At 38.9% G+C, this 27186-nt stretch overlaps 1 protein-coding gene across 1 annotated transcript in view; it reads left to right on the forward strand.

Moving 5' to 3' along the window:
• LOC110589123 (SEC23 interacting protein) overlaps positions 1–26295 on the forward strand; it is a 42648-nt gene extending 16353 nt beyond the window's left edge. The window contains exons 7-19 of the mRNA XM_021699548.2: positions 20–109; positions 988–1129; positions 2231–2439; positions 3018–3136; positions 3671–3823; positions 5955–6050; positions 10482–10679; positions 14932–15087; positions 15663–15765; positions 17397–17582; positions 18448–18610; positions 19075–19176; positions 25516–26295. Of these exons, the coding sequence (XP_021555223.1) occupies positions 20–109; positions 988–1129; positions 2231–2439; positions 3018–3136; positions 3671–3823; positions 5955–6050; positions 10482–10679; positions 14932–15087; positions 15663–15765; positions 17397–17582; positions 18448–18610; positions 19075–19156 (1697 nt within the window). The 3' untranslated portion in view covers positions 19157–19176; positions 25516–26295. The remainder of the gene's footprint in view (positions 1–19; positions 110–987; positions 1130–2230; positions 2440–3017; positions 3137–3670; positions 3824–5954; positions 6051–10481; positions 10680–14931; positions 15088–15662; positions 15766–17396; positions 17583–18447; positions 18611–19074; positions 19177–25515) is intronic.
• Positions 26296–27186: the final 891 nt, after the last annotated feature.

Here is a 27186-nt window from a genome sequence, read left to right on the forward strand (position 1 = left end):
GTATGTATTTCTTTTGTAGGGGAAATGCCTCGGGTTGATCATTTGGTGTTCATGGTACATGGTATTGGACCAGTGTGTGACTTGCGCTTTAGAAGCATTATTGAATGTGGTAAGTATTAGTCATTTTATTTCATGGAATGAATTGAGAAGTAATAGAAGAACTTCTAAATGTTCATTTTTAAGATAGTTTCCAGATGTTTACTACTGGCTGAGGAACTGTAAGAGGAGATTTAAATGGTCACTGGGAAATAATTTATACTTGATTTGCTCTTAAAATGTATGTAACTCATAAAATCCTAGACTGAAGGATTAGAAGGGATCTTGGAAATAATTTAGCTTTTCTGACAGACAACGTCTGTCTAGGCACTTGCGGCAACTAGGTATACCTGTGCATTGAACTGATTTAAAGTGAATTAGTTGAAAGAAGTTGTTTAATGGAACAATGAATGTGCCTGGTTTACTTAAATTTTTGAAGTTTTATTTTTAATTTATTTTTGTATCTGTATAATAATAGTTCATATTTATTGAATACCTGATTTGTGCTAGGCATTTTGCTTGGCATATTACTCACCTCTTGGCGAGGAACCTTGGGGGTATAAGTGCTGTCGCTGTTCTCCCCACTACTAGGTGAGGTACCGAAGTCCATAGGCATAAGTTAACCTCTCCTGTATTATGGTCTATGGGCTCTCGAGCAGGGATCCTGTGGCAGACAGTTTGAGTCCAGAGTCTGTACCCATAGCTGCCTTCCAGGAATGGTAGTTAAATGTTTTTCAGTCATTTATACATTCCTCTAAAACACTGAAAAAAAAAAGAGCTTCCTAAAGGTTGGGTTTTTTCCTTTTTAGACTGATTTTGTCATTCTTATTTTTTTTCTTAGAAAGTTTGTTATATAAAAAGTACTAGTGTATTTGAGGGAATTACTAACTACCCATCAAACCAGGAAATTTAATCAGTTTAATTTGTCTTCCCTGATTTTTTGTTTTGAAGTGGATGATTTTAGGGTGGTTTCCCTGAAATTGCTGCAGACACATTTCAAGAAATCTTTAGACGACCGGAAAGTAAGCAGAGTGGAATTCCTTCCGGTTCACTGGCATAGTTCCTTGGGTGGGGATGCCACAGGCGTTGACAGGTGTGTGGACTTTGATAACTCGTTCAGATTAGTCAAACTTAGACTCAGAATTTAAGCCATAATATGAAATAGTTTATTGTAACTTCAACAAATGTGTTCAACAAATACATTCCTTTATTTAAATGATATAGTTGCTCTGACATATGATTTAAACACTGGCTGTTAACGTTTGTATGCTACTTTTCTGTGCGCGTGCGTGTGTGTGTGCACATGGGTGCATGCCTATGTCTGCAGTCCTATTATAAATATTTCAGGGAATCTGAGAACTGTAAGCCAGTTTTAGAATACTATTTTAATCTATAGTGGTTTAGACAGGGGGCTGTCCTGTACATTGTAGGATGTTTAGGAGCATCCTGGCCTCTACCCACTGGACAACACCCCAAACCCCCAACAGCCAAAAAGATCGCCAGTCCTTGTTAAAGGCCAGCGACATCTGTAGGCACTGTGACAACTAAAAGTGCTCCACTCAATTTTGAATGCTCCCAATTGAGAAACACAGATTTAGATAATACTTATTCTAGGACACAGGGCTAATAACATATCTGGATTTTAGTGAAGATCATAATATTTCAGGGCACGTGGTTTAATAAAACTAATTCTACAAATAGCATTTTGTGTTATTCCATATATTATTCCATGGTAGGTCCTGTTAGGATGAGAGGGTTATCTTTCTCTGTGGATGTTCGTGAACTTGACTATGTCCATTCTCAAATCAAGAAAGATTTTCAGTGCATGAAACTCCTTTCTTATTCCTTGCTATATTCCCTGTTGTCCAAAAATTGGGTCAGGTATCCTGCTTTCCAATGAAGTGGAAGAAAAATGGACAAGCAGCCTTTCATCTTTAAAAATAAAAATTTTTACATAGGCCTTATTTTATGTGATAACTCTTCGGAGAATCCCCAGACTCACAGTACAGTTGTAAGCACAGACTGTTTTGCTTGATTCATTTATAAGAACTTTGTCTACAGAATCAACTCATAATTAGTCTGTGGGATTCCTATACTCATTGTATATTTAGAAGTCACTATCTAAACTTTTAAAAAGTCTGTAGATGTAAGGGGGCTAGGTCTGAATATACTTTTTTTTTTTTTTCCAAAACAGGAATATTAAGAAAATCACTTTACCAAGTATTGGTCGGTTTCGTCATTTTACCAATGAGACCTTGCTAGATATTTTATTTTACAATAGCCCCACCTACTGTCAGACAATCGTGGAAAAAGTGGGAATGGAGATAAACCGTCTTCATGCACTTTTTATGAGTCGGAATCCAGACTTCAAAGGAGGAGTCTCTGTTGCTGGTCACAGTTTAGGTAAAACTGTCAAATATCCACATTTTATTTTATTTTATTTTATTTTATTTTTTAAAGATTTTATTTATTTGACAAAGAGAGACACAGTGAGAGAGGGAACACAAGCAGGGGGAGTGGGAGAGGGAGAAGCAGGCTTCCCGCAGAGCAGGGAGCCTGACGTGGGGCTCGATCCCAGGACCCTGGAGATCATGACCTGAGCTGAAGGCGGACACTTAACGACTGAGCCACCCAGGCGCCCAAATATCCACATTTTAAACATAATTTTTGTTGAGTAATCGCTGCTTTTAGTGAGGGTGATATTGTTAGTACAAGATTTAGAATTATGGATTTTAAGTTTTATAAAGGGTAGACATGAATGCGTTTAGGTTCTGCCTTTGCTTTTCAATTACCTAGGAATGCTTTATATTTTAATTTATTCTGCTGTTTTGGTAAAACAAGAATATTGATGATCAGATCTTGATTGACATTTAACTTTTGTATGACTTCTGCCTAGGGACTTTGGGGAAAAAAGTAGGAGAATTTACTTGGTGTTATAAAAGTATTAGTCATTTATAAAACAAAATATAATTTTTTTTTAGGTTCTTTAATATTGTTTGACATCCTGTCTAATCAAAAGGATTTGAATTTGTCAAAGTCTCCTGGGGCTTTTCCTGTTGCTAATGGAGTTGTGAAGCAGCCACGTTTTCAGGAAAAGCAGGTATGGCCTGGTTACATATTTAGATTAGAGATGAAGTCAAACGGTTTTCTAAAGTCTGAACTGTTTCCTGAATGTTTTTTTTTAAGTTTATGTAAGTAATCTCTACACCCAATGTGGGGCTCGAACTTGTAACCCTGAGATCAAGAGTCCTATGCCCTTCTGACTGAGTCTGCCAGGCGCCCCTGAAATGTTTTTATAAATCAAAGTACCCTGAGGTTTATATGTGTGATAGAATCATTTAACTTCTTTGAGTTTCTCACTTGTCTTCCTTATGGATTATAAATTTAAATGTGAGAGAAAGTTTATTTAAAAAAATGCTAAGTAAATTATTGTACGAAATGGGAGCAAGAGTGATTTATTATTCAATTGATATACTTTTTTAGAATATTCAGATTTTGGATGATAAGCTACCTAAAGTTATGATTTCTGTATGGAACAAAATTGTTTAAGATTTGCTGTAGATCAGGAGACATTTTATGGTAGTTTTTCTGAGGTTTGCAGTGTTCCCCTGACTTTCTTTTCTTTTTCCTTAAGATGCCTGATGAGCCAAAGTTGACTTTGGATGAGTCTTGTGACCTTGACATTGAAAATGAAGAAGTCCTAAGTTTGCAGGAAACTCTGGAAGCACTTAGCCTCTCTGAATATGTTAGCACTTTTGAAAAGGAAAAGATTGATATGGAATCTCTGGTACTAAGGATAGTTTGATTCTTTTTTTTTTTTTGGTGGGCAGCAAATCAAAGTTTATTGAGTGATAGTAAAGTGATAGTACAAAGCTCCCGAAGAGGAAGGGGACCTGAGAGGGTTGCCCTGATTCATTTTCTTTTTTTTTTTTAAAGATTTTATTTATTTATGTGACAGAGCGCGCGCACAAGCAGGGGGAGAAGCAGCCTCCCTGCAGAGCAAGGAGCCGAATGCGGGGCTCCTAGGATCCCGGGATCATGACCTGAGCCGAAGGCAGATGCTTTACTGACTGAGCCACCTGGGCGCCCCAGTTTGATTCATTTTCGTTTAAAATTGTTTTTCCTGTGTATAAGATCAAAAATTAAGAATCATTTGAATACTCCTCTATCATAATACATTTCAGAGAAGGCAGAGACTTAAATGTTTAAAAATTGAAAAACACAGGAGTTTTGTTTGTTTGTTTTTTTAAAGATTTTATTTATTTATTTGTCAGAGAGACAGAGAGAGCACAAGCAGGGGTAGTGGTGGGCAGAGGGAGAAGCAGGCTCCCCGCTGAGCCGGGAGCCCGGTGTGGGACTCGATCCCAGGACCCCGGGATCATGACCTTAGCCGAAGGCAGACGTTTCACTGACTGAGCCACCCAGGCGCCCTGTTTGTTTTTTAGTATAATCTGGAAGGGCTTCTAAGTATGGCACAAAACCCAGAAGCCATAAAAGAAAAATTACATAGCAGGAGATGCCTTAAACAACATCTGAAGGCCAGTGATAGATTAAGAAGAATATTTGGAACACACATTAGAGACAAAGGGGCTTATTTCCTTATTATTCAAAGCTCCTATGAATTAGTTACACAAAGACCATCAACACAGTAGAATAGGTGAAGACTGTGAACAGATGATACACAGAAAAGGAAATAACAAATGGCTTCTTGTCATATGAAAACTCTTGAGAAAAAGGCAGATTGAAAGTGCAATGAGTTTTTTATAACTTTTCGGTTTGGCAAAAGTAAGGAGCTTGTTAATATACTATGGGGCCAGGATGAGGGTAAGTGGGCACGGTTTACGTATTGTTAGTAAGACTGTAAATTGGTACAGCCTCTATGGAAAGCAATTTGGTAATCCCTTTCATCATCATTTTTAAATTTTTTATTTATTTTTTTTCTTTTCAATGAGGATTAACTTTCTTTTTGATGAAGATTTTAGTCTGTTTAAAATGATAGTAGGGTTGGAAATTTTATTTTTAAAATTTTTTATTTAAATTCAATTTAACATCTACATTATTAGTGTCAGAGGTAGAATTCAGTGATTCGTCAGTTGCATATAACACCCAGTGTTCATAACATTAAGTTCTCTCCTTAATGCCCATCATCCAGTTATCCCATACCTCCCATCTGCCTCTCCTCCAGCAACCCTCAGTTTGTTCCCTATAGTTAAGATGGTAATACCTTTTAAAATACAAAAAATACCAAAAATCTTTTGCCACAGCAATTTGCTAGGAGTAATTCCAAATACAGAAATACTCACACAAGAGTATCTAAAAGGATACTCTCTACAGCACTGTTTATGATAGCAAAACCTTAGAAACACCTTCTGTGTCCACTGGTAGGGTACCAGTGAAATAGTTTATGGTGCATGCATGTAATGGAATGCAGCTGTTGAATAAATGAGGCAGTGTCAGAGATAATGGTAGGCAATGATTTCTAAGATAGGTTACGTGAAAAGAGCACAGTTCAGTCCCATTTGCATAGCAGGCTGCACACACAAGGAAAACCATGTAGGTGCTGTGTATACCAAAAGTGTCTCTGGAAGGAGAACACATTGCAGTGGCTGCTGAGAGAATTGGGTGGTTGGAACAGGAGTGGAGGGGAGAGACTTCATTGCTTGTTTGTGTAGCTTTTGAATTTTCTACAACATGCATATATTTTCTGCCAAACATGACTAGAATGGTTTAGATGTGGAGGGCTCAGGTTTTACAGCCTAAATTAATCCAGGATTTAAAAGCAAATTAACTTTTAAAAAATTGACTAGATCTTAGATTGCTTTTGATGGTATGGTTTCTTTTTATCATTTCCTGATTTCAGTTTCACTTATCGATCATTAGACCGATTAACTAATGTGCTTGTTTGTTTTCTTTTAAAGCTTATGTGTACGGTTGATGACCTGAAGGAAATGGGCATACCCCTTGGACCCAGAAAGAAGATCGCTAACTTTGTAAAACAGAAAGCATTTAAACTGGTAAAGTTCATTTGTGCCCTAAAAACAGAAACCAAAACTCATCGTTTACTAGCTTGTTTATATTTTGGAAGTTTTTGTTAATACCAGTGTGGTTAGGCAAGGGCACAGTGGTGGAGCTGATGGAAGTGCAGACTTTGGAGTCAGCCAGAACTGGATTTCAATCCCAGTTAGGGTAGCTGACCATCCTGGTTTTCCTGGGACTGAAGAGAATTCCCAGGATGAAGGACTTTCAGTTTTAAAATTGGTATTTGGGGATTTCCTGGTGTAAACACTGGGTAAGCCCTGGATAGGTAGATGAATTGGTCATCCCAGTTCAACTGCTTATTAACTCCCTATTCATGAGCAATTTGCTCAACTTTTTGGATCCTTGATTTCCCTAATTTCCAAAATGTGAATATGCTACCTTCCTTATAGGGTTGGATTAATGCATGTAAGCTTAGCCCCCGGTAAATGTTAGCTCATTTGCTCCCTTCTTAGTCCTCACCATCTAAAGAGAGAAGAATAGAGCCACTAAAATCCCATTAAATAATAACCAAAAAGCAAAAATTCTTAATAATACAAAATAAAGCAACAACTAAAAAGCATGTAGAAAGAAATAGAGCAGTTGGGAAAAACTCACTTGTTTCATTTAATTTTCATTTATTTATTTATTTAAAGATTTTATTTATTTGAGAGACAGCGAGCGAGTATGAGCAGGGGGAGCGGAGGAGCTGAAGGAGAGGAAGAAGCAGACTCCCCGCTGAGCAGGGGTCCAATGCAGGCTCTGCAGGCTTGATCCCAGGACCCTGAGATCATGACCTGAGCCGAAGGCAGATGCTTACCCGACTGAGCCACCCAGGTGCCCCTAATTTTTATTTTTTTAATCGAATTAATTTTACAGAGATTTTCTAAGTACTTAGAAATATGAGTGCTTAGGGTGACTACTTTATTTTTTTGTTGTTAACATGGTCTTTGTTGATCCATCTTTTGAACTTCTGTGGTTCTTTTATTTGTGTTATGTATTTACAACTTAGCATATGTCACTTTATATGTAAAGGACTATAAAGTTGGGACTGATTTGTTCTGATTAGCTTAAGCAGTTGAATTATTTAAGATTTTATTAGTATCTTTTGGCTCAGGCACCATGTCAGTATTTGGGATTTGGAGATGAACTGAGGGTATGTAGTCTAGTTAGGGGCAGAGATTGGACTACAGGTGACTCCATCGGTCCTGTAACAGAGTGCTGCTGTCCATGCTGTCAGAGCCAGGGGAGGGGTGGCAGTTCTGGCCTGGGGAGAAGGGGCCGGGGAGGATCAGAGAAGACTTCCCCAAGTGTTGATGTTTGAGCTTGGAGAAGTAGGATCAGGGGGGACGCCTGGGTGGCTCAGATGGTTAAGTATCTGCCTTTGGCTCAGGTCATGATCCCAGGGTCCTGGGATCGAGCCCCACATCGGGCTCTGTGCTCAGCAGGGAGCCTGCTTCTCCCTCTGCCTGCCTGTCTACTTGTGATCTCTCTGTCTGTCAAATAAATAAAATCTTAAAAAAAAAAAAAAAAAGAAGTAGGATCAGGGGAAATGGCCTTCCAGGAGTGGGCTGTGTTTACCTATGGCTGAAACAGCAGGTGAGCTGGGAATAGGGTAGGACAAGGGGTCCTGGAGGCTGGAATGGCAGGTGTAGGAGCTTGTATTTTCTCTTGTAAGGGAGTGGTTCTCAAGAATGTTTTTATGGCCATCAGAGTCATGGTGCTTTTAAACAAACCTTGTGAAATGCTCACCTGCTTATTCTATCACAAATTACGATTTAGTACCAAATCATCTGTTTAGTCTAAATTTTAACTTTAGAAATTTTAAAATTTAAAAATACGTGCAATAAACTACATTATAAAATTTTAGCTATGAGCAAATGTGTCTATAATAAATGAATTTTTGAACATATTGGTTCCTTCCTGGTTTTCCCATTAACATTTGCTTTCTTTTGCTATTGGTTAGGGCCTACTGGCTGATACGGAGTGCTAGAGGAAAAAAGGAAAAAAAAAAGGTGCTAAGCTTAAAATTGAGACAATTTTATTAACTTGATTAAAAAGGTTTTTTTTTTAGGGGTGCCTGGGTGTGGTCAAGCATCTTACTCTTGATCTCAGCTCAGGTCTTGATATCAGGGTTGTGAGTTCAAGCCCCACATTGGGCTCCACTCTGGGCATGGAGCCTATTTAAAAAAAAAAAAAAAGTTTTTTTAAATCCTGTAACTGGAAGATTGTACCTTTTGACCCCCTTTACCCATTTCCTATACCCTCCAACCCCACCTCTGACAACCACCAATCTGTTCTCCATTTTATGTTTGTTGATTTTTAGATTCCACATTTAAGTGAGATCATAGAGCATTCGTGTTTCTCTTTCTGACTTATTTCCCAAAGCATGATGTCCGCAGGGTCCATCCATGTTGCAAATGGCAAGAGTTCTTTTTTTATTGATAAATAATATTCCTCTGTGTGTGTATGTACGTATACACACATATACACACAAACATATTCATCCACACACACCAAAACCTCATTCATTTATCCATCAATGGACATTTAGGTTATTTCCATATATTGGCTATTGTGTAAATAATGCTAATGAAATTAGGGGTACAGATGTCTTTTCAAGACAATGATTTTGTTTGATTTGGTTATACTCCTAGAAGTGTGGAATTGTTGGATCATATGGTATATTTAACTTTTAATTTTGGGGGGAACCTCCATACTGTTTTCTGTAGTGGCTACACCAATTTACATTCCCATGAACAGTGCACAAGCATTCCCTTTTCTCCACATTATTTCCAACACTAGTTATCTATTGCCTTTATTGATGATAGCCATTCTAACAGGTGTTGGGTAATAGATACCTTATTGTGGGTTGGATTTGCATTTCCCTAATGATTAATGATGTAGAACATATTTTCAGGTACCTGTTTGCCAGGTGTATGTATGTCTTTGGGAAAACGTCTGTTCAAATCCTCTGTGCATTTTTTAATTGAATTAATTTAAAATTTTTGTGTGTGTGAATTGGACCATAGTTTCGTTTTAGCGCAGTAAACCTCTTGCTTCAGTTTCCGAGGGGACATTGTTTGAGAACCACTGCCGCAGGGCAGTGGGGCACTAAGAGGCTGTTAGCTGTCTCAGAGCACTCATTGTGATTACTCAGTGACTCAGTGAGAGGTGATGGGGGTATAAAAGGAAGTGGAAAAGAAGGTTGGCAGACAATTTTGTTTCTTCTGTATTATTGTCTACTGAATTAAACAATCAGACTTGTTTCCCTGATTGCCTAGTGTTTGGAAGTCGTTAGTAGACAGGCCGGTTTGGCCAACTGTTCTGTTCAGGTGCCACGGGTGACTGTTCAAACCGAGACGACGCAGTCCCCCGCAGTGTGGGGAGTGAGGACTCTGAAGTGAGGGCTTGTGGCGAACAGGGAAGTCCACCTGTGGCAGCTGGTCACATTCCCCTCACGTAGTGGCTGCCATGTCAGGCTGTGGTCTGTGGGGGTGGGTTTGATCTCACTACTGCAGGGATACACCTGTTCCACCGAGGCTCCCAGAGCTTTGGTTTACTTCCTTATTTATGGAAATACATGGATCTTAAGTGTTCAGCATAGTAGGTTTTGAAAGTTTTTGCACCTGCGTAATCACCACCTAAAACAAGAGTTAGACCATTTCTGTCACCAGATGGTTCTCTCCTGCTTCTTTCTAGTCCGCTCCTCCCACCGTACGACTCCTACTCTGGTTTCCGTCACCGTGGAGTTTTGCCTGTTCTGCAAGTTCATATAAATGGGATCAGCGTCCTGTACTCTTTTGTATCTGGCTTCTTTTACTCAAAATAATGTTTTTGGGGTTCATCCAATTATTGCGTCATTTACAGTCCATTCCTTTCTGTTTCTGAGTCGTTATTCCGTTGTGGGACTCTAACCACAGTGTGCTCCTCGTCTGTTCTTCCCAAAATGGTTCTGAGGAAGACTTGTCAGTGGCTCCATGCAGACATAATGGGTGTAAACATGTTGAATGAAGAAATTTCTCCCCAAATTCACATCTTTCTAGGAAGTATGTATTTCACAATTATATGGTACTTTAATCTGTCTAAAGTTGAGTTCATAAAGGAAGATAGTTGGCATTTTGTATTAAAATTTTAAGTTATATAGAAAAGTAGAGTGAATAGTGTAATGATAGCCAGTATTTAGATTTAACTGTAGCTGTTTTGCTGTTTTTCCTTAGTCTCTTAATCATTTTTTTTTCTTAAGAATTTTCGAGTAAATAGTAGAAATCATGGCATTTCTTCCCTAAATATTTAGAAGGCCATTTCTCTGATCACCACACTGCCTAAGAAATTACTGATCATTCCTTAGCATTGAGATAGCATGTTCCATAGAGATAGCTGATTAACTTTTCCTCAGGGTTGTGTTACGAAATTTTGGTGTTTCACAGGAACAGAAAAAAGCAGCATTAGGAAAGAAGGCAGTGATGGCCGCTTCGACAAAGGGACAAGAGGAAAGTGCTCAGAAAGCTAAAGAAATGGCTTCCCTCCCCTCAGAATCTCACGAGTCTAAGAGGAAACTTCCAGTTGGTGCTTATGTGTCTTCTGTGCATGTTGATTATGAGTCTTTTGAAGTTGGCACTGGACAGGTAAGTTTACATGTTGATTAGGGTTGCATATTTTATGTTGGAATCACATATCTTTATTATTGGAGTAGGCTTTAAATAGTCAACGTTTATGGGGGGCGTGGAGAAAACATTTTCTCTCAGTAAGATTGTATACTTCTCTCAATAAAAAAATATTTATTTTGAAATTTATTTTTTCCACCACTCATTATTTTATAACATTAGTGTCTCATAGCTATTAGCAACGGAATGGCAATAGTTGGAAAATCATGTGAACACAGTTGTCCCGAGTTACCTGCTGTTTAGCTTTCTGTGGTTTCTGTTACCCATGGTCATCTGTGGTCAGGAAGCAGATGATCCTCCTTCTGACATATGGTCAGAAGGTCAGTAGTAGCCTAACGTTACATCCCAAAGCCTATGTCATTCATCCCGCTTCATCTCATCACGTAGGCCTTCTATCTCACGTCATCACGAGAAGAAGGCTGAGTACAGTACAAGAAGACATTTCAAGAGAGACACACTACATTCACATAACTTTTATTATAGTATATTATTGTAATTGTTTTATTTTTTTTATTGTTTTTGTTAATCTCTTACCCTGCCTAATTTATAAATTAAACTTTATCATAGGTAGGTCCATATCGGCAGAGATAAAGTACATAGAATACAGTCTTATCTGAGGTTTCAGGCATCCACGGGGGATCTTGGAATGTATCCCCTTGGATAAGGGGGGACTGCTATATACTTAAATTTCTGTGAGAGAAGCTTGCTGCATTCACTTACCTTACATTTTTTAGTATGCACAATTCTTCCCCTTGAAGAAAAAATTTGTTTTCTTTTTCAGAAAGATTTCTATAAAAATCGACCAAGGAGTTGACAGTGCTACATTTAATAATATACTTTAATATATCTCAATGGCTTAGAAGTATTAAAATCTTTTTAGACATTGTTACTTTCAGTATATTTATAGTTGTGTCTGTAAAGTTCCATTATCCTAAGTGAATTCATGACTGATTGAAAGAAGGCAGAAAATGGAACAGGATGTTTGTAATAGTCTGTTCAAGCTTTTAATAAACCCAATTCATTGATAAAGATTGCATTTTAAAAATGTCTTTCTTTTTAAATACGAGCAAACCTGAACTTTTTTTTTTTTTTAGATTTATTTATTTATGTGACAGAGAGCACATGTGCGTGCGTACAAGCTGGGAGAGCAGCAGGCAGAGGGAGAGGGAGAAGCAGGCTCCCCGTGGAGCAGGGAACCTGAAGTGAGGCTCGATCCCAGGACTCTGGGATCATGACTTGAGCCGAAGGCAGATGCTTAACCGACTGAGCCACCCAGGCGCCCCAACTTGAACATACTTTAGCAAATAAAGGGCAGATATTTCCTCGCTTAACTGTGAAGGATCAGAGTATAGAAGATTTATGGGATTTGTGGAGCCAGGGGCTCCGTGTGACCAGGACACTGTCACTGTGTGTCCCTGTCCGGGAGCTGGCTTTCTCCATGAACCTGGAATCATGAGTGTCATTGTCTGTATGCTCATCTCCTTGTAGCTTTATGACCACAGAGGAACAGAAATCTCCCCTGGTAGGTCCAGTTAGGAAAATATGCTTGACCTGGTTTGAGTTACAGGTCCATTTTGGCCAATTTGTACTGCCTGGGGAATGGGGCACAGGGTTGTTTGAGCCAGCCCAAGTCACATGCCACTTCCACGGTGGGTAGGCCAGTGTGGGCAAGTAGGGTCTGTTACCCAGAGGGTTGTGGGGCAGTGTAAACAGTAGCCTGTGTGCATCATTCATTGCCAGAAAGCCAAGAAGCTGCCTAAGCAAGAGAAAAGAAAAGATATCATAACTCTCCTTCGCCAGAACCAACCCCTGTGAACTGTTTGAACAAGGTCTTCTAGACTTTTATTTAAGCATGTATTTATATGTTTTAACAAAAATGGGGAAATCCTACATATAATGTTTTACCAAAACATTATGCTGCTGTTTTCAAACACTGTATTATGAATATATTCCCATGTCAGTAAATATTTCTGTCATTTGTAATGACTGCTTTGTTTTACTGTTTGGACAGATAATGATTTGTCATTTACTTGTTACTGGATGTATTAGTTTGCTCGGGCTGCTGTGACAAAGTATCCCACACTGGGTGGCTTTAAACAGCAGAAATTTATTGTCTCAGTTCTAGAAGCTAGACGTCCAAGAGCGAGGTGTCAGCAGGGCCACACTCCCTTTGAAACCTACAGTGGAGAACCCTTCTTGGTCCCTTCCCACTTCTGGCGGTTTGCCAGGCACTCCTTGGCTTGTAGATGCAGCTCTCCAGACCTCCGTTTTCACGTGCTCCTCCCTGTGTCTGCGTCATCGTCCCTCTGTGTGTCTGTCTCTGTGGCCAGATTTCTCCTGTTTGTAGAACACCAATCGTGTTGGATCAGGGCCCACCTAAATACCTTATTTTAGCTTGATTACTGCTGTCAAGACCCTAGTTCTGAATAAGGTCTGAGGTACTGGTACGTGTGTCTTTTTTGTGGGGATACAGTTTCACCCATAACGTTGGACATGTAGGCAGTTTCTAGTTTTTCACTCTTTTAAGCAATCCAGTGCTGAACACTTTTAAACCAATTTTCTGTTCACGTTCTTTGTTATTTCCTTCAGTTAAATAAGTAGAAGTGGGGTAGGTGGGCCCAAGAATGTACACACGAAAATTCTGGTAGTTACTTCTACTTGCCCCCGAAAAAGTTGTGCCGGTTTGTACTCTCATAGGCAGTTTATAAGATTGACCCCTCTCTTTCCTCACTAACACTGGTGCTATCATTCTCCTTTACAGATAGGTAGTGTTCTCACTTTCCTCACTCTCTTCCGAAGAAATGACTTTTTCATGGAAACAGAAGATTTTTACTTTCTTTTTAATAACTTCATTTATCTCTCTGATAACCTTGTAGGGAAAATGGTGTCTCACTGTCTTCCTGAGCATTAGAGAAGTTAGATGTTTTCTCATATATCTTCTAGGCATTTTTCTTTTGTGAAGTGTTGATTTTACCTACTTTTCTACTGAGTTTCTTTTTTTCTTTTCGGATATTTAAGAATTTCTGTATGTTAAGGATATTAGCTCTTATGTTGTAAATACCTTTTCCAGTTGGTAATTTTTCTCCTAACTTTGTGTTTTCTTCTTCTTCTTTTTTTTTTAATCTGGAGCTGGGGGAAATGCATAATCTTGAGAGCGTGTCCTTTGTGGCCCTCATCAGTAGCAGAAACCATTGAATTTGCAAATCTGAGGGCAAGCCAAGGGATGTACAGTCTAGACTTTGTTAGAAGGGGCAGCCTAGTGTAGTAGAAGGCATTGGATTTGGAATTTGGGAGTCCTCATTCTGCCATTCACTGGCTGAGTGCTCTTTGGTGAGTGACGTCATCTATCTGAGCCTCAGTGTCATCATAGGAGAAGTGGACGCGATAATCTTGCTGTACCCCCCCCCTTTCAGGGGGCTTCTGTCGTGCTCTTGGATTATGCTGTTCATTGTTCTTCGTTCTCAGGATACTCAAGTGACAAAGACCTCTATCCTGCCACTGAGCAAGAAACAAGAGTTTTGTAAACTTTAGAGTGCCACGAATGTAGGTGCTTTCTCTTACTCTAGGCAATTGTCAGTGAGCTGAGGGGCTACATGCAAGCTGCCAAAACAGAGGCTTTCTTGGGACAAAGCATTTTTCTACTGGAAAGAAACTTGCCTGAACAAACAAAGATGGTAGTTTTAAGAGAAGTAACAGTTGTTGAATGCTTAAAATACGCCAGGCTCTGTGCTAAGCGCTATATGTGGATTGGGTTATTTATTTTTCAACCCCATTATGAGTTTGGCATTGTTATGATCCCCATTTTATAGATGAGGAATCAGGCTGAGGCAAGAGAGGTTAAGAAACTTGCCCAAGGTCACACAGTAAGGCATGGAGCCAGGATTCAAACCCAGACAGTTTGAATCTAGAGTCTGCAGTTTTAATGGTATTTATGATTATAATAAATATAATGCTTACTGTATACTGTGTATATTATGCTGGACAACAAGTAGAAGTATAGACAGGGGATGTAATAGTCTATGAAGATTTTGAAGAGAATTTTTTTCTCCCATTGAAATAGCTGACAGTGATTATAAGCATTATAGGACACACCTAGAGTGGCTTCCTCTGTGTTGAGATGCTTTTAATTAAGGGCAGTTCCAGCTTGAACTTTGAATTTTTTTTAATATGACATTGGAATGATGATCTTATATTGTTTTTTGATTCTTTCTAGGTTTCTGTTGTTTACAACTCATTAGACTTTGAGCCAGAGATTTTCTTTGCCTTGGGATCTCCAATTGGTATGTTTCTCACTATTCGAGGAGTGGATAGGATAGATGAGAACTACAGGCTTCCTACGTGTAAAGGATTCTTCAATATTTATCATCCAGTGAGTGACTTGAACTACTTTTTATTTTGAAGATGAAATACCTACATAGAAACCTATGTAAATCCTAAGATTCTCAGATTCTTTTTTTTTTTTTTTTTAAGATTTCATTTATTTTTGACAGGATATACAAGCAGGGGAAACAGCAGGCAGAGGGAGAGGGAGAAGCCGATGTGGGCCTCGATGCCAGGACGCTGGGATCATGACCTGAGCCCAAGGCAGACGCTTAACCGTCTGAGTCACCCCAGGAGCCCCAGATTCTCAGATTCTTATTTCTTAGGAACTAACTCTGATTTTGATGTACAACTCAACTCTTTGTCCTAACAGAGAATAGTCTGATACTGTCCAATAAACTTTTCTACCAGAAAGCCTTTGTTCAAAGAAATAATTCTATTGCTTTGCTTGCAAAGTAATTTTACTCACAAATTTAGAAGTCGTCTTATAATTACCAGTAGCTGAATAACTTGTGAAAAAAATAAAAATCTCTGGTTTGGTAGTTACCTGTTTTGTTGCCTAATCAAGATACATAACTCAAGATAAAAGAGCTTTTGCTAAATTTACAATTCTTTTTTTTACAGCTTGATCCAGTGGCGTATAGATTAGAGCCTATGATTGTTCCAGATTCGGACCTGAAAGCGGTTCTCATTCCACATCACAAAGGCAGAAAAAGACTTCATTTAGGTAAGAAGCAAATACTATAATAACTTGTTTCCTTCCTCTCATTTTGTAATCTGTTAGTCCTAATGAATTATGTCCTTCCTGTCATTTGTAATTGAATTATGAAAATTTTAACACTAGATCCTTTCTGACAAAATTAATGTTACTTAAGTGCCTGATGTGTTTAGAACCTGTTTATTAAATGTTCAGAAGAGCTATAAAGAAAGTTTTGAATGAGTTGCTTCTCCTTGATGACTTTCTCCTTGATAAGGCATTCTAATGGTTGAGATACTTAGGAATGGGGGAAGTCAGTACTAAAGTGATGAGATGCTTGGATTTTGATAGAATTTCGTCATAATGTTTGGAGTTGGGAAGCAGAGTAACACATGAATTAAGGACCAACAAGAAATAAACTTGATGCTAAGTCAAATGAGCTGTTAATTCCTTGTTAACTAGATAAACTTTCCCAATTAAAAATGTTCATTAAACATATGGATCAGTAATAATTCCAAATGGGGTTTATGTTTCTCTTTTGCCTGTTATGGTATGTATCTTCCATAGGTTTAAAGGTTTGGGTAGAAAGGATGGGAGTGCAGTGGAGAAGAAGGAGGAAAGTGATCATACCCCCCCCCTTTTTTTTAAAGATTTATTTATTTATTTGAGAGAGCAAGAAAGAGAGAGAGTGTGTACATGAGAGGGGGGAGGGTCAGAGGGAGAAGCAGACTCCCCACTGAGCAGGGAGCCCAGTGCGGGACTTGATCCCGGGACTCCAAGATCATGACCTGAGCCGAAGGCAGTCGCTTAACCAACTGAGCCACCCAAGCGCCCCTGATCATACCCTTTTATTGAAAATTGGATTTTCTTTCTTTCTTCCTTCCTTTCTTTTTTTTCTTACATCGTGCTTTTAAAAAATATTTAACTCTTTTGGAGTTAAAATGGGAAATTTGATGCTCAAGTACCTTGAATTCAAATAGGATTTATTAGACAAAAGTAGAAAAGGCAGGGGTTTCTTCATTTTTAAATCAGAAGTTTATATTGTGGTTGTATTAGAATCTCAAATTGTCGAAACCATTTTACCATTACAGATTAGAAGAGTTGTCATCTTTTTAATCCTGTGGGCACATATTTTTTAACTTACAGGAAAAAAGTACATGAATATGCCTACGTTTTTATGTTATTTGAACTCCTCCTTCCCACCTTTTTTTTTTTTTTTCCTTTTGTGGAGAGGAAATTTATACATTTTGGGTGGTTTGGCTTTAGTTGTTAAAAAAAATGACAGAATAAGACTCTACAAAACATTTTTTTTAAAGATTTTATTTATTTGTCAGAGAGGGAAAGTGAGCACAAGCAGGGGGAGAGGCAGACAGAGGGAGAAGCAGGTTCCCTGCTGAGCAGGGAGCCTGTTGTGGGGCTCGATCCCAGGACCCTGGGATCATGACCTGAGCCCAAGGCAGACACTTAACTGACTAAGCCACCCAGGCGTCCCTCTACAAAACATTTTAATATGCTGAGAGTTCTTGGCTGAGAAACTCTGTGTGTTTGGCTTTTAAGAGAGGACTTATCCTGTCTGAGAAGAGTGTTAACTTTTGTTTTAATTTTTGTGGTACAGAATTTTATCCAGTGACTGACTTGATGTGTCATCTTAATCTCTTTAGAGTTGAAAGACAGTCTCTCTCGTATGGGATCTGATTTGAAGCAGGGTTTTATTAGCTCCCTGAAAAGTGCTTGGCAGACATTAAACGAGTTTGCCCGCGCTCACACCTCTTCAACTCAGCTACAAGAAGAACTGGAAAAAGTGGCCAATCAAATCAAAGAAGAAGAAGAAAAACAAGTAGTTGAAGGTAAATTTGACATTTGAGGCATTTTCTAGTACAAGTGTTATTTGTAAACATAATACTTATGAATTATTTAATGATGCTTTTCCTTTCTGGTCTTTTTTGTTAAAATGTAGAGGTTCTTTTATAAAGGAAAGTCTGTTAGGATAAACTACTTCAAAATGCATGTCAGTCTTTTTCTGGGTTTTTGCCTGTTATTTTTTATTTTTTTTTTTTATTTGAGAGAAAGAGATAGCATGAGAGGAGGGAGGTTCAGAGAGAGAAGCGGGCTCCCTGCCGAGCAGGGAGCCCGATGCGGTACTCGATCCCGGGACTCCAGGATCATGACCTGAGCTGAAGGCAGTCGCTTAACCAACTGAGCCACCCAGGCGCCCGGTTTTTGCCTGTTATTTGCTGGACTTTTTACTCTGCAATCTTAAGTTTTTGTTGAGATTTCCAAGGCCAGAGTGGAATATCAGTGTTGAGAGCAAAGCTTGTATTGAAGCATTTTAAAGACCCACTGTAAGAAGTTATCTTCCTGATGTTGTTGTTTCCCTGTGTTGTTGTATTATAGACTTTATCTGCATTGTTAGGTCATTGTGCCATGATGTTTTTGACTCTTTCCGATTCTAATTCTGTTTCCTTTCTTTCTACAATGCTCTCTCACCCCTTTTCTTCAAAACTTGTCAGCTCGTTGGCTCTTTCTCCTCTCTCTCGGGTAACCAGCCCCTCTTCCTTCCCCTGGCTCTTTGGAGGAATGGGAAGTGAGCCTGGTAGTTCCCCAGGTTGCTACGTGTGTCAAGCGATATTCTCTTGAGCCCAGAAAGTCAGCTAAAGTCAAAGGATAATGATTAAGTGACTGACTTTGATATTGAAATGGTTTAAATTCTAGCAGAAAAGATTGTTGAAAGTCCAGATTTTTCCAAGGATGAGGACTACTTAGGAAAGGTTGGAATGCTAAACGGAGGCCGCCGAATTGACTACGTTCTTCAAGAAAAGCCAATAGAGAGTTTTAATGAATATCTTTTCGCTCTTCAGAGTCATTTATGCTACTGGTAAGTGGTTTCTTCTTTGATAACATTCATGTAGCCTTTAGGTGCTAGCACATAGAGCAGTTTTAGGGAGACTCTTTAACTGATTTATCATTTATGTTGGAATATAATTACAACTGCCATATATTCAAAATCTATTTTCCCCCTTTATTATCCACAAGATGGCAGTGTATCATCTCTCTTTGACCAAAGGCCTTTGGTACTCGCACACTGATTTTGTAGGGATACCTTTCACAGAATGGGAGTGGTAGGGACTTTGAAAAGCCATCCTGTCACCATGGAGGATTGCAACATAGCTGTTTTGTAGCTGATCGGTATCCATCCAGTTTATAAGGACAGCTTGAAAACGACACTTAACTGTATTGTCATTTGCCTTTCTTAGTGAGGGTTGAATAGAACAAAGTCTGCATTTTCCACCTTTATGCATAGAGGTCTCTTAAGTAAAAATGTTCTTTTCTTTGTGATAGGGAATCTGAAGATACTGCCCTGTTGTTACTTAAAGAAATTTATCGAACAATGAACATTAGTCCAGAACAGCCCCAGCATTGATTGGACTTCAGTGTCACTGTGTAAGTTTATCTTTATTGTGTGCATAGAATCTGAATGTTTCATTCTGAAATCTTTTTTTTTTTTTTTTTCTTTTTTAAGTAATCTCTATGTCCAACGTGGGGCTGGAACTCATGATCCTGAGGTCAAGAGTCACACGCTCCACCGACTGAGTCAGCTGGGTGCCCCTCTGAAGTCTTTTTTATGGAGTTGATGTTGACTAGAATTTTCTCTTCTTTCTGTTTCTTCCTAGTGTTTATTTTTTCTTTTTTAAAAAAATTCAGAATAGAGACATTAAAGAGGGAAATTGGTTTGCAAGCTATATTTCTGACATGTTACAGTTTTCTTCCTAATTCTGCATAAAATTTTGAGTTCTTTTATTTTCGGTTTTTTCTAAAAGATGTTCCCAGGAATATCAGTTAGGAATTCCTTTGGTTGTAGGTAACAGAATCCAACTCACAGTACCTTAAATGAATAGAGGTTTATTTTTCTTGTGTAACGGGAAGGGTTTATCTGTTGAATGATGTCATTGGACATTCACACATTGTTGGCATCTTTTTATCTGCATGTCAGCTCTTAATCCATAATTATAAGATGGCTCCTGTGGTTCCAGGCCCTGTGTATACATTTAAGACACGAATAAGGGGGAAAGGACACTGGCAGTTATATCTAATCCTTTTATTTTTTATTTTATTTTATTTTATTTATTTATTTTTATTTTATTTTTTAAAGATTTTATTTCTTGGGGCACCTGGGTGGCTCAGTCATTAAGCGTCTGCCTTCGGCTCAGGTCATGATCCCAGGGTCCTGGGATCGAGCCCCGCATCGGGCTCCCTGCTCAGCGGGAAGCCTGCTTCTCCCTCTTCCACTCCCTCTGCTTGTGTTCCTTCTCTCACTGTGTCTCTCTCTGTCAAATAAATAAATAAAATCTTTTTTTCTTTATTTGTCAGAGAGAGAGCGAGCACAAGCAGGGAGAGCGGCAGGCAGAGGGAGAAGCAGGCTCCCCGCTGAGCAGGGAGCCTGACGTGGGACTTGATCTCAGGACCCTGGGATCATGACCTGTGCCGAAGGCAGATGCTTAACTGACTGAACCACCCAGGTGCCCCGTTCCTGGCATTTTTTAATTTTCTTTTCTTTTTTTTTAAGAATTTATTTTTATTTATTTGACAGAGAGACGGCGAGAGAGGGAACACAAGCAGGGGGAGTGAGAGAGGGAGAAGCAGGCCTCCCGCTGAGCAGGGAGCCCGATGCGGGGCTCGATCCCAGGACCCTGGGATCATGACCTGAGCCGAAGGCAGACGCTTAACGACTGAGCCACCCAGGCACCCCACTTTTTAATTTTCAAATAATAAATGTTAAGTTCAGCCTCCACCTTCTTATTTTGGAGAGATAACCACTTTCAGTAGGGTTTCCTTGGATTGCCCCATGTACATCCAATTAAATGTACGTGCGCGTAAAAACAAAGGGATCTCATTGAACGTATTTTTTTGCAACTTGATGTTTTTGATCAGCCTTATAACTTGCACAGCTTTCCATATTGGCTTGTATCTTTTTCATTCTCTTTCATGGCTACATAGTAATGTAATGTGGCTATATTCCATCTTTTTTAGCCAATTTTCCATTAATGTACACTTAGATCATTTCATAATGTATATTAGGGAGTTTTAGTCAACAGAAAGGTAAGAGGTCTGAAAAGCCATTTTGTAATCAGACTCTTGATACAGTTTTATCTGTTCTCACCATTTCTGGTATTACAGTACTAAAATAAACTAAAGGTAATGTCAAAAGCTACCCCAGTTCAGATTTTCAATTACAAAATAGTCTTTCATTTGGTCCACAAATATTTATTTGGTACTTACTATGTGCCAGGCACCAGTTTTCATGCCGTGGATAAGTGGAAAATAAGATAGTATTCTCACCTTTAAAGAATTTACCTTCTACCAGGAGGAGATCAATAGTACACCTGTGCTCTAATCCGTAAGTAAATTTCAGATATTGATAGGTCTTATGGAGATAAAATAGGAAGGTATTGTGAGTGATGGGTTGCTTCTGGGGAAGACCTTGCTGAGATGATGACACTGGAGTTGAAATTTGAAAGATGAGAAGGAGGTGCACATCTGAGGATTTGGGGAGAACGATCCAAGCAGAAGGAAGGGCAGCTGCAAGGGTCATGAGATGGGAAGAGACATGTCACGTTTGAGGGACAGAAAGCAGGCCAGTATGGCTAGGGGTAATAAATGAAGGGGAGCACAGGAGTAGAGGAGTGAGTATTGGGTGGGTCTGATTATGAGAAAGCTGGCAAGGCCTTTGCATTCTACTCGAAGTATAATGGAAACATGAAGGGTTTTAATGGGAAGAGTGATATGACTTGGCTTAGACTTCAGAAGGAATGCTCTGGGTGCTGGGTGGAGAGCAGACTGCTGGGCAAGTGGGAGGAAGGAAGAATAGTTAAGAGGCTGGTGGTGACATTGACGGGTGCTCTAATGATAGGGGTGGTGAGAGATGATTGAGCATAGGTATGTTTTGGAGGGAGGGAAGTCCAGGACTTCCAGATAAGCTCATCATGAAGGAGGAAGGAAAGAAGTTGAGGATGACGCCTAGGATTTTGATGTGAGCAGCTGGGTGGATTATGGTACCTTTTCCTGAGAAGGCTTGCGGACAGAGCATAGTTTTTTTGTGAGGTGTGGGGATGGGGATCTGTAGTTCTGTTCTGTTTAGTCAGTAGTTGATGTCCTGGAGCTGATGGTCTGAAGCTCAGAGCTAAAGGTAATGATCTTAAAATCAGTTATCAGCATATATGTGGCCATTTGAAACCAGAAACAGGATGAGATCACCTTGGAGTGTGTAAGTGGAGAAGAGAAGAGGTCTGGTGGACAAGGAGGAGCCATTTAAGTGAAAGAAGATTTGGGGGTTTGTGATCTCAGGGAAGCTGAGAGAAGATTGCTTCAAGAGAGAGTAGTCAGCAGTGTCCAAGTGCTGCTGAGAGAGAGGCTAAGGAAGAAGAGGACCAAGACTTGGCCATTGGCTTGAGGCAAACATAGGACATCATTGGTGACCTTGAGAGCAAAGGTGTTTTCATGTCATGGCAGAGGTAAAGTGGGTGGAGGAGAGGTAAGGGTCAGAGAGGAAAGAGTTTTGCTGTGAAGGATAATAGAAATAAGATGGGGACATTTTATGATATTAAGGTGTGTTTGTTTGCTACTGAGAATGATCCAGTGTTAGGGGTGAAATTGATAAGGAAAGAGTAAAAGGGGCTAATTGTGCAGGGAAATACTTGAAAAGGTAGTGTGGGAAGGGGCCAAGGCCAAGTGAAGCGTTTAGCCTTAAGAAAGGAGCAGGGATGCGTCTTTCCCGGTGGCGGATGAAGGAGGGGAGTATGGGCACTGATACAGATAGGATCCTCTTTCCCCTGGGGGAGGATGGACAGTAAATAAACCATTGCAGTGTGCCAGATGGTACAAATAGAGCAGCAGGGTAAGGGAGAGAGGGAGCGCACTTAGGATGGGACAAGTTGCTGTTCTATATAAGATGCTGAGGGATACTCTCACTGGTAACGTGTCATTGAAGCAAGTAAGCCAGGTGGGTATCTGGGGAAAGAAGATCATTTCAGACCGAGAGAAGTAGATCTATCAGAACATAAGAGCTGTCTCATTCTTTGTAATGATTATGTAGTATCCCATTGACTGCTGCACTATAGTTTTTTTAGCCAGTTCCTTGTTGATGGGCATTTAGGTTATTCTAATCTTTTATTAATACAAACAATGCTTTGGTGATACATGATGTTTAACAGTTGCATTGTATTCCATTTCATAGTTCTATTATTTATTAAAGTACTTAAGTTTTCTACCATTGTTGGGTGTTTAGTGTTTTTCCAACTTTATTATAAATCTGACATATAGTTGCATGTACCTTTTGCACATATCTGTTTGGGATAAATTCCTACATGTCGCATTGCTGAATCTAAGAATATTGCACATTTGCAAAGGATTTTGATCTACACCTGTTGTTAAGTTGTGTTTCAGAAAGGTTGCTCAATTTTCATGTCGATATAAGTGCTGGTTTTCCTGTATCCTTGCCAACATTGGGTATTACCATTTTTTAAAATTTTGCTGATTTGATAGCCATGAATTTTTATCATTGTTTTAGTTTATATTTCCGTCACTAGTGACATGGAACATTTTTGGTATATTTTGGTGGCCATTTGTCTTTCTTGTCAGTTGTCTAGTCTTGGCCTTTGAGCAAAAGGTGTGGAGGTGTGGTGTAGGGTATTTTTGTTTCTGATTTATAGTTATGATATTTTAAGGGTATTAACACTTCGTCACTGCAGAGTTGTTTTCCAGTTTGACATTTGCCTTTTATTTTTGCTTATGCTTTGGCTTTTGGGGGTTGGGTGGGTAGAGAGCATGTTTTAAAAATAGGTAGGCCTGGGGCACCTGGGTGGCTCAGTTGGTTAAGCAACTGCCTTTGGCTCAGGTCATGATCCCTAGGGTCCTGGGATCGAGCCCCGCATCGGGCTCCCTGCTCAGTGGGGAGCCTGCTTCTCCCTCTGCCTCTGCCTGCCACTCCCCCTGCTTGTGCGCACTCTCTCTCTCTCTGTAAAAATAAATAAATAAAATCTTAAAAAAAAAATTTTTTTATTATTTCAATAATTATGGTTAAATTTTTTTGTTCTTAAATGGTTTTGTTTTTCACTTAACTTTAAAGTTTAAAAGAATATAGTTTAGAAGAATAGAGAGGGATTTAACTTTTTTCTTAGTTTTTTTTTTTTTTTTTTTTGCCTGTGCCATATATTGAAATGTATCCTTTTGTCATTGATGTTTTTATGAAATGCTCTGGTTTGACATTTTTTTATATGCCTAGTATTTGTTTTCTTTTTTTTTTGATGGGAAAATTGATTTTTAAAAAATTTTTAATTCCAGTGTAGTTAACATACAGTGTTAAGTTCATTTCAGGTGTACAATGTAGTGATTCAACACTTCCAAACATAACTTGGTGCTCATCACGATAAGTGTACCCAGTATTTGTTTTCTAGGCTTTGGGACATTTCTTCTATAGACTTATTTATCTGCCTACCATATTTCACTGATTTCAAGTCATACAGATTCTACATTTTATATTTAAATTTGGACTGTGTCCTCTAATCAGCTGTTGCCTGGATGGCAGTTGAGTTCTTCCCGAGATGATTTGCATTTTTTTCTGCCATTTACTGGGGGGGGTGGGTTGGGGGTGCGGGAGGGAGGGGTCATTACCAACTTGGGTCTTCTTAAACTAATTTCTCTGCTTGACGTATTTTGGACTATGCTGCTAGTGTGAATTCAGACCACAAAATTTGTGGGCTGGCAGGGCTGGGGGACCGTTCAAATACCAAGGAATATTTTTCCCCTTCTTCCCATTGTCAGGGAAGACGTGTGCAGACTTCTTTGCTGTCCCTTGTAGAGGAAGGGTTATTTTTTTCTACCCCTCATTGAGGCTGTAGCCATCCAGTGTCCCCACTTTTTGAGGTGGTCTCTGTCTCCTTTTAGACTCTGTATCCTGAGCATCTTTCCTTTTCTTTGCATGGGTACATAAAATAATGGTTCATCTTACATTTGATGGTGTCTTACACTTAGTGAAATATGGTGTTTTAGTGATTGTAACTTGATAGATTTTACTGTCTCAGTGCAAGTTCTCAGTATACCATAAGTCTTGGCTCTTGTTCCAAATGAATTTTGAAATGACTCAAGTACCCCTGACAGTCTCTCTCCACAAAACAGAAGGAAAACAAAACCCAAACAGTGTAGTTCTAGGATTTTAATATCACCTAATAAGAAAACCTAAGAACCTTTAATTTCACACATAATTGTTCACTGTTCATTGTTTTCTTTCTTCTTATACTTGGTTATAAAATTTGGGCAAGAACTTAAGTTCCTGATACTGTTTTAATACTATAAAATAATTAATTTAGAATATCGACAGTTCTATACATGGTTCGTGTAAATGGAGAGCACTTCTGTTGAATAATTCTTTATGTTTATCTCCCTTAGTCCTTTTTAGAATTGTTCTTTAAAAAGCCTCACATGAACTTGACAGAAATTTTTTCTTTTACTTTCTATACTCGTTTTGTTCTGAAGGTCTACCACACTAGTCAATCTCACTGAACACTCCCAGCCGCACTTCTGTCCCTTCAGAAGCCCCGAGGCCTTGTGCTCACAGGCCTGGTTCTTTGGAGGCAGTTCATGGTGCAGGTGTGGTAAAGCTGAGCACCTGACAGAATATTCTTTTACTTCAGGAAGGAACAACAGTGCATAGTATATTATTCCTATAAGTTTGCAAAGTTCACCAAGGATTCTTTTTTTCTCTTAAAGACTTTCTTGTCTTTCCAGAAAGTTGGAGTAGAAATTACATTGCTGAGAAAACTCTCAGAGGACATTCCCATTTTGCTCCTGTGATGGATGACAGAAAAGTGGTTCATCAACATTGGCTCAGAAAGAATTCTCACAAGTAGGAAGTCATTTAAAAGAAAACCTACAGAACAAAAAGCCAATGAAGAAAATCAGTACCACCTTTGGACAGTATAGATAAGAAAATGTAATTTTAAAAATGATGCAGTTAAAAATTCCTCAGATCAGGTTAGTTGTACAGCTGTCAAAGTAATGCGTGATATCAATGAAGAAATATTTGTGGCATGCAGACGGTTATTTCTGTTTCTTAAAGACCTATTGTCAATGGGCTATTAAACTTGATTTTTTTTTTTATTAATGTAGTATGTTCTTTTATTCAAGTATGGACTTCTTGAGAAACCATAGTTATATGATTTTCCAAAAATTTATGTTCTACTTTAAATGTGAGTTGTAGTTCCCAGCTGCTTTACTGAGGGGTCATTTGTGTCTAAGAGGAAGTAGCCAAAATTGCTGATATTCCAGGTTGAATCTGAGGTCTTATGAAGCCTTTCAAGCGCTCGGTGAGCCTGTAGTTGTGGAAGTGAGATGCTCCTGCAGCACAGAAGTCCTGGGAGGTGCTCTCCCGGGACATCCATGTCCGCTAGTGGGGTCGTTGGGGGGCAAACGGGAGGCTTTCCATTTTGTCATCTGAGTTAGCTGTGCAGTTGCCTCGTTGCTAAACTTTCAATTAATGTGAGAACCAAAGTAGAGTTTCTTGGTTTTTTTTTGTTGTTGTTCTTTTTCTTTTTTTCTTTTTTTTTTTTTGCTTTGTATTAATTTCACTTATACCAAAGTGTTTCAAAGTATGAAATGTATTGCTTCTAGACTATAAATCTACTTCCTGAAAAGACTGTTCTGTAATATTTCACTTTGTTTTATTATAACTTCAAATTATCTTAAATATTTTCCTAATACATGGGAATGCTGATTTTTCTTCTTTTGTTATGCGGTAGAAACATTTTACACTGTTTATTACATAGTTCTCATGGAACATAGAATTTTTTGAAAGCAACATATGATACACATTTTTTGTGTATATATTCTAATTAGTGTGAATAAAATAGTACTTGCATTTTTAAAAAGCAGCAAACGTTTCTCGTCTTCCTTAAAAATATGCCTGTGAGTTCAGCGTTCATTTACTTTTCACTGTGAGTCCCTGCTGTATATAGTTAATTCATAGCATTTGCTCCTAATAATTGAATTAGGACAGAACAGTTTTAGAGCTGCACGTGATCTCAGGCAACATAATTCATGCCAGCCACCTCATTCGATCGCTGAGGACGCAAACAGTGCTTGTCTTTCTCTGGCTGCAGATCTAGTGGCAGATTGGGCTGGAATACAGTTTCACTGACTCCCTTTTGGCCTTCATGTCTCTACACCTAGTACTACTGCTTTTCACTTAATTTCCACTTAACCCAAAGTGATGAAATAAAGAAAAATGAATGTTATCTATATATACTTAATAAAATCCAGTCTAGTTTGATTTTTCAACTTACAGCTGGTTTCAGCAGCATCATTCAGCCTATGTCTTCTGAGTATTGTGGGCAGAGGAGAAGAAATACTTGAGCCAATGTCCAAAGAAGAAATGTATACCAGCTGAGTTTCAGGAATCGT

Source organism: Neomonachus schauinslandi, chromosome 6 (assembly GCF_002201575.2).
Source record: "Neomonachus schauinslandi chromosome 6, ASM220157v2, whole genome shotgun sequence".
NCBI classification, from domain to species: domain Eukaryota; kingdom Metazoa; phylum Chordata; class Mammalia; order Carnivora; family Phocidae; genus Neomonachus; species Neomonachus schauinslandi.